Genomic DNA, 8,752 nt, shown 5'->3' with positions numbered 1-8,752 from the left:
ATATATATAGCCTACAGTCACCGCATGTCTAGACACCCTCCATTTTTTCTTAAGTTTCGAAATTTCCCATTTAATACAATAAAAAGTATAGTATTATGCGTTTCTTTAGCAACATTGTCGTCCAAAAAACTAACAAAAATTACAAAGATGATTTATAGGGACGTAATTTTGTCACAATAATTTGCACACTTTACTTGTCATCAGGGGTTTGCGGACAAATTTCTTGTAAGTCTTGAGAGATCCAGTTAATTTATCAAGAAAAATTCTCTCTTTATCATTTTCTTTACTTTTTAGCGTTTTCCCTTTTTTCATTCATAACCAACCATAGTCTTAAGACCATAGACAAGTCCAACAAAATCCACAATTAATATGCTTATGAAACAGAAATTGATAGTACATATATTAATAAACATCCAAAGTACATATATAAAATCAATTGTGCTTTACGATCCTGCTATTTTATTTTGCAAGTTCGCTTATTTAGAACTGGTAGCATAACACAATTGACAAAGTGATCATAAACAAAAATTCATGCAAACGCCAAAATGACTAACATAACAAAAGCCGAATGAGGATTAATAAAATTAATCGGGTACTTCGGCTTAGCAAGTGAAGCCAGTAGGAGGATTCCTTCCACAGTTGTTGAGAACAAGGCTAAGAGAGAGTGGCACATTCAGATTTATTCCCAGCACATTTGCCCTTATGGCTGTGCACAAGCAAACTGCCGCCTCTAAATCCGCCAGCCCCGCGATCAAGCTGCAGCACGGCAAAGTTGGTGGAGAACCCACTATCACTCCCACCAATCCACCAAGTAAATTTGCACATACCCCTAACTTCAGAGCATCTCTCGGGCACCTGCCTTGTCCATTGCCACCTCCGCCGCCATTGCCCGAACCACCTCCGTTGCCGGAGCCGCCACCATTGCCCGAGCCACCAGTGTTACCACCATTGCCACCACCATTACCGGTGCTAGGAGGATTATGATGACAAGAGCCACAATCAGTTCCACTGACTATGACAAAGAAAAGGAGATTCAATGAGAGGAAAAGGGTAACTGAGGCTCTTGTTTTGGAAGCCATGATATAAGGAATCTATGGCAGAATTTCCTCCCCTCAAAAATTGTAAAGAGAAGTAATTGCAAAGATGAGATGATTGAATTGTTTGGTACTAACGTAGGGTATTTATACTGCTAGGAGGATGAATAATTTACTAACAATCCCTCCTAAGCTTAGGGGGAGATATTAAACTAGTAATGCGTGTGGTGCATGGTGTTGAAAAAAAAGTTTGTCATTGTTACCAACTCTCAACTCTTAGATGATTTGTAGTTTACAGCTCCTCTGCTGCCTTCATAGCTAGGGAACCTTCTGTTTCCCATTCTGCTTTCCTGTTTTCCATTACTTAACCAAATTATTAACCTCCACATTAGGAGATCGTCAATATCACAAGATATCAGGGCAAGGGTGGAACTAGTATGTAGATTACGGGTTCGGCCCCGACCGGCGGCTGCTTCGGCCCCAACTGTATGAAGCAAAAAATCATACCACGTGCGATTCGAAGGCCGAGCCCTATCCTGGTGCCATTTAGATCAACTAACATAAAAAAGATAAGCTTCAAACCTTATATTTATCTTAATAAATATATTAAATATATATAAATTATTTATTTAGACCCTAGTAATTTAATCTATATCTATCTATATTATTATAAAAGCACGAATAATTTATGCTAAATGTTGAACGACTAAAATATTCCTAAAATATTGATCGACTTTTATGCCCTTAAATATTTGTATAATTTAAGGATCTAATAGTAAATTATCTAATGATAGAATTCTTTTTCAATTTAAACTATACATATGTGTGACCCTACAATGTTGATCCTACTTGAATTAGAAAAGTACGTCCATAATTTTCTTTCAAAGAATTGTTGTTCCTAATTACAATTCTTTTATAACAAGGAATATACTAGAAAAAAAGGCACGTATTAAAAGAAGATTTAGTACTACGTTCTAAACACATCAATAACAATTTAAACAAAGTTGAAAATTCTTACTATCCTTTAAAGTCTTAATTTGTATTTAGTTCATATAAAGCTAAAACTAAGTTAAGTTAGTATCTTTTACCTAAATATTAGGAGTTACTACATATTTCAAATAAATTGAGTTAATTTTTAAAATATTAAATAATAAGAAAACAATTAAATAGTAATTTTTTAAAATATAAAATCTAATTTTAAAGGATTAAAAATAGGGGGAAGTTTATATGAATATGTTTCTTTTACATGATAATAAAGTGGTTCTAATAATACATATGAGATTGTGCTCTTTAATTTATTTATTTTTACATCAGTATGAGTAATTGATTACTTTACAAATTTCTCAAAGAAAATCGATTGATGTTAGATTAGTTTTCCTGGAATAAGTTCGTCAAAGTCTCCTATATATCGAAGTTTAACAAAAAAATTTCTTTTGATTGATTTATTTTCATTAGATGCTTAATTGTCTCCAATTCAAGATTTACATCAATTTATATTCAAATAAAAAGCAAAATCCTTTAGAATAATATTATTAATGTATTATGCGTTATGATTGGTTAAAACAATCTAAAGTAAGTGGAACACAATGATTGGACCGGCTCTGTAACAGAAACAAAAATACATTACGATGTTCATATAGAATGTGAAAATCAACTTGAACTTTCCAAAGTATTAGCTAGCTAAAAAATATATACTATATATATAATACACATATATACAAAAAAAATAATTATCTGCTATTATTTTTGGGAGCGGTAATATATATATATATATATATATATATATATAAATCTTAATTAATCATGGACTTGGTTTATCAAAACACGTGTATAATTAATATTTTATTGCTTTGAATATGATAAAGTAGTATAATTTTACTCGGGTTATATCCGATATAATTTTAATTTGACATAACTTTATAAATAATTGAGACAACCCTCACAAATATGTCAAAGTACAATAGTGAAAAAGTAATACTTTTTGGAGGTAATTCAAAGATGGACAACTATATGTTTTACTTTTAAGATGGAGAAGCCAAAGTTATAGAAGGAAATATGACACTAAAAAATGACCCCTGTAAAGAAGACTTAGATATGATACTACCACACTGAATATTTATATACTATAAATAGGATATTACTTAACTTAATTAAATTGATCATCTTTGTAGGTTAAGACGATATCATTTTTAATTCAAGTATTCTATTAATGTAATAACATTAATGTTTAGCATTTAAATGATTGCTGTATTTTTATCACGTTAATTACTTTACAATGATCATATCATCTTGTAAATAATTTGTTACTAAATTTAGTTAGTTGTTCTTTCACATAAAAGTTCTGACTAAATATTTACGTGTAATGCATGTACATAGTAACTAGTATTATTATAAAAGCATGAATACAATGTTAGTTTACAAAAATAATCTTATAATTTTAAGCATAATAACTCATAATAAAAGGACATAACCGGAATTCTAGATATTAACTTTATAATCCTATTAGTTTTAGGACATAATACTACATGTTACGAATCCTACATGATTACCTTTAAGAATCCTATTAGTATAATTATTTTCGGGTTGTCTAATCCATATAAAATTGAACAAGTAAATATATTTAGACTTGTAATCATATTACTTTTAGGATATACTTATTAAAAATTCCTATTACCAATTTAATTTGAAAACGTATTATAATGTTCTATTACTAATTTAATTTGAGAATGTATTATATTGTCCAAATCCATTTAGAAAAATGAGAGCCTATATTATTATAAATGCATAAATACAATATTAATATATCAAAATTGCCTTAAAATATTAAACGGAAGAACTCATAGGGAAATGACATAGCTGCAATAACCTATTTTTTGGACTACAATATCTTCTATGCAAATTTATAATATATAAAATTTTAAAATTAATAAAATTTTATCTATTAAATTCTTATTTAAAATATGTATGAAGGTTTAATAAAATCATTTTCATAAGAACCCTCCATATTGGCAATACATTACTACTACATAATGTCAAATACGTAGAAACAATAAAAGTAATATTAAATAGAATGGATAAAGAGTTAAAATTGAGAGAAAAAAATATCACTATGATAATATATTTTTATATTATATTTGAACTATTTTTCGACTCAAATAATATTTTTTTTATCAATATTTTGTGTAAATACCCAATTATTAAGCAACAACTAAGAAAATATTTAAGAATATAAATTTGTGAGAAAGCGAAAAAAAAATGGTCTTAAGAGTCAATACCACTAATGATTCTACAAACATTAAAATCTAAAAGTAAAATGTCATATCAATCTTTTACTCTTTGAAAATAAAATTTATGGTGGATAATAATATAATTAAGATTAAATATTCAAAATGAGAGATGAACTAATATATCTGAATAAACATTGAATAAATTATTTTTTATGTTAAAACCAAATAAATAAATCTTTTAATTAATTATTTAGCAAGAGAATCCAATTCAATTATTTTTTAAATTCATCATATGAGTAAAATTCTTTTTCAAGTTAAAAAAAAATCTCAGGGTACATAAATATTTTTCATATAAAGAGCGCTAGAATATAAAGTAAAAAGGTTAGTATATTATTAAGAATTAAAATGCTATACAAATGTCTGAGGAAGCACAATCAAAGCTAAATCATAAACAAAAATAAGTTTTCAAGACTATATTATAAAGAGTCGACTCTGGTATGACAGGATTATTCTTTGTAGATGTCTCCGGCGAAATCGAAATAATATTTTTATGTCATGCATTACTTGCAAATATCATATCAAGAGGCATGACACTGTTAGCAATAATAGCAGGTGGTGTACAAATAATGATTTTATTATGAGACCACCCACTTTAGATTTGATATACCTCTTCAAACAACTTAAATAACCATCACAAATATATCAAAGTAGAGCAATGATGCTAAATTTATAAGTAAATTAAAATTGATAATATTGGATGAAGCATTTATGACTAAGTGTCAAACGATCGAAATAATTTCTGGAGTTCTAGAGATATATTGGATATTAATGAACCGTCTGGTGAAAAATTAATAGTTTGGGAGGTGACTTCTGTCAAGTACTACCAGTGGTTCCAAAATCGACAAAAGCATAGACTGTAAAATCTAGCTTACCAAAGTTATATTTCTGGCCTCAACGAAAAAGATTCAACTGACAGGAAATATAAAGTAAGAACATATCCAATATTCAGTGTCTTCTTGCTTCGTGTCGGAAACGAAGAAGAGGATCCAATAAAAGATGATTTGGTTCTTCCCGAACACTTGGTTATCAATTCCAATGGTAATAGTAGTGCATTTAATAAAAGAAATATTTCTATCATTAGATTAAAACGCAATTTGTGCAAATTGCATGATAGAATTAAAAAGATATCTTAGCTAGCAAAAATGAATATGTTGATCAACTAAATAAAAGGTTGATTACAAAATTTTATAGTAAAAACAAAATATTTTTCAGTTTTTGACTCAGCAGAAAATGACACTAATAATTACTACTAAGAAAAATACTTAAATACTTTAATACCAAATGGCCTTCTACCATACATGTTTGTTGTGATGTTTCTTATTTCTTACCTATGTCAGTGTCACCGTATATATAGTAGACTAAATTAAAATTGATCTTCCATTGTATATAGAATAATTTTGAAGAAAATTATGTCTGTCATGCTACCGAAAAACTTATATACGCCTAATAGCTTATGTAATAGCACATAGGTGGTATATAGAAGTTTTGACAATAACATCATACATGCAAAAATTATGATACTGGTTAATGTGCTTCTAAGTATATTCTTATCCCATTCAACTTACTTCTTCCGAAACTAAGGAATGTCCTTTTAAATTTGTGTGAAAATAATTTTTAGTATGTTTATGTTTTGCAAATATAATAAATAAAGCATAAGGACAAACATTCTAAATATTGGACTATATTTATCGCAATATATTTTCTTGCACGAACAACTGTATGTTGCACTTTCAAGAGGGATATAAAGATCGACAACAAGAGTTCTGGTTAAGACAGAGCAACCAACGCATTAGGAGGAAACATACACAAAACAATACTGTCCACAAAGAAGTGTTCGTTAAGATACCATCACTTTAAATACTTTTAAACTATAATATATAATTATCTAACTAACATAACAAAATTGATCATTTGTGTAAGTTTTACGATGTCTTTTTATTTTAAATTCATGTATTATGCTAATGTAATAATATTTTTCGGCATTTAGATGATTGTTGTAATATTATACATAAAATTTCTCTCTTTAATTAAATTTTATTGTTCATTCATATAAATAAATGTTTAAATCATCACGTGTCATTATTAACGTGCAACACACGTTCATAAATATTAGTAGGACTAAAATCCCGAATGCATAAGCTTCAGCTCTTCCGCCTCTGCAAGATATATCTTGTAACTCCTATAGTTATTATGTTCATTTCTGATTTCTCTCTTCTTTATTAGTTATTTTACTGCGTCTAGCTAGTGGGAATGAACACCTTTGATCTTCATTATTCCTCAGTTCCCTTCTTTCTTTTGGTTTTACTTAAGTGTAGCTTCTGCAAACCATGTAAACCGTTCATACATTATTTTCTCGATGAAGACAAATATCTTATGCTACGAAAGTTCATGTTAAATGAATCAAACGTTGCAACTTGATTACAAAAGTTCTCTCTCATTTGATTTATTTGCAGTACTGACTTTTGGTGTTTGAGAAAAAACAGTAGTAATAATGAGACAAATTTTGGCATTGATTTCATGTGGTTGAATAACGAGCTGTCAATCTTGTTACGAGGCGATTTCTGGCTTCTGCGTTCATCACCATCTTCGACTCTCATATCAAATTGGGAATGTAAACATACACTTGATATTTATACTAAACCAATTAATACCAAATATAATCTACTTATCGACTTCCAGAAAATTTAATATCGGCGGAATTTGTAATAACTATGTAGCCTCGAACATTTACCTAATACATTTCGTTAGTCCTAGTCTCTTAATGCTACTGATATCACATGTGCACTGAACATATATTATTGGAGGGTCATAATAATCTAATAGAGCTCTCAGCAGTAATTCATCTATATAAACCACTTGCACATCTTCTGACTTTAAATAATCTTCCAATTTCAAGTCTCCACCGAATAGAAATTTCACATGCATATACTCTGACTTTAGAATATCTTAAACTTAAAATCTTCAAGCAAAAAGAGAAAAAGATTAGGTTAGACAATAGTGTTGTCAATATCTTAATTTTGATATGACTACTAAACTAAAACTCCACATGACCTGCAGGAGTACTGACCTCAATTATATTCACGCAACAACCACATCCTGTGATTTTAGGAGGCATCTAACTTCATTTCTCTGTTTCTAATTTATCTTATATCTGTATATTACCATTATTTGGAGTTCTAAGATAAACGCGTATAAGGGGAAACTTTTTAACACCCACGCTCTGATTATTGAGAATTCTGTATTATAATTGTTCAAAGGCGTGGAAATTGTTTTAAAAAATAACACTGGTTCAAACATTCTGTAGAGATTGCCTTGGATCATGGGAATTTCTTGTACTGGTGGAGGCTAAAAGGTAAGCAACTAATTAAGGTACTAAGTGAACCGCTGCAATCCAAAAAATACTGTGATCGTACCAACCTCTATCATAATCGTCTCCTGTGATCACGAGTGCTCGTGTACCGCGGCTGACGACAATGACAATGTTGCACCTGAATGTCTTTGGGGGTAGAGGTGGAGGAGATGCTGAAGAAAAAAATTGATGTTAGTGTCACGACCCGACATTTTCACCTTCGGATCGTGATGGCACCCGAAATTCCATTTTTAAAATAATTTTAAATTTATTAATAACAAGAAAGCAAATGCGGAAGTAATTTTAAAATAATCCATAAAAACAACGGTGTCTAAATACCATCCCAGAATTGGTGTCACAAGTGCACGAGCTTCTAGAATAAATACAAATAAAGATCTGAATAAAATAAAGCAGTCTAAAAATAAACACACAGCTAAAGTACAATAGACGGGGACTTCAGAACTGCGGACGCCATGCAGTTATACCTCAAGTCTCCTCTGGTAGCTGAAATCTGAGCAAGTCTATGGTACGCTGCTGGACCAACTCCAAAATCTGCACAAGTGCAGAATGTAGTATCAGTACAACCGACCCCATGTACTGGTAAGTGCTGAGCCTAACCTCGACGAAATAGTGACGAGGCTAAGGCGGTTCACTTACATTAGCTTGTATGCAATATAAATAATAATAACAACAACAAATAATAGAAATAAATCAGGTAATTCATTTATAATAATTGAAGCCAACCCAGCAGTCATAATCCATTATTATTTCAACCAATTCTGTTGCAGTGTGTAACCCGCTCTCACAATATATTCACGTTCAATTCTGTTACAGCGTGCAACCCGCTCTCCCAATATTTTCCTTTTAATCAAGTCTGTCATATATTTATTTCAATCAAGTATATATATAGATTTTTAAATAAGTCTGTTGCGGTGTTCAATCCGATCCCCCAATATTGACTTTTAATAAGTCTGTTGCGGCGTGCAACCCGATCCTCCAATATTAACTTTTATTAAGTCTGTTGCGGCGTGCAACCCGATCCTCAAATATATCCATTTCAATCAATTCTTATAGAAGAAATT

The 8,752-nt window shown here is 30.3% G+C and overlaps 1 protein-coding gene across 1 annotated transcript; it reads right to left on the bottom strand.

Moving 5' to 3' along the window:
- Nucleotides 1-373: 373 nt before the first annotated feature.
- LOC138908765 (14 kDa proline-rich protein DC2.15-like) lies at nt 374-1,126 on the bottom strand. Its single transcript, XM_070199416.1, has one exon. It carries the CDS (start codon nt 1,077-1,079, stop codon nt 603-605), a length of 477 nt encoding a protein of 158 aa, XP_070055517.1. The 5' UTR covers nt 1,080-1,126; the 3' UTR covers nt 374-602.
- Nucleotides 1,127-8,752: the final 7,626 nt, after the last annotated feature.

The sequence above is a fragment of the Nicotiana tomentosiformis genome, chromosome 3 (assembly GCF_000390325.3).
Source record: "Nicotiana tomentosiformis chromosome 3, ASM39032v3, whole genome shotgun sequence".
In the NCBI taxonomy this organism is placed as follows: domain Eukaryota; kingdom Viridiplantae; phylum Streptophyta; class Magnoliopsida; order Solanales; family Solanaceae; genus Nicotiana; species Nicotiana tomentosiformis.
Note: the sequence above shows the minus strand (reverse complement) of the source record. Positions and strands in the feature narration are given on the sequence as shown.

Excerpts from the sequence above, each read along its gene's own strand:
- LOC138908765 (XM_070199416.1), bottom strand. The coding sequence starts at position 1,079 with ATGGCTTCCAAAACAAGAGCCTCAGTTACCCTTTTCCTCTCATTGAAT.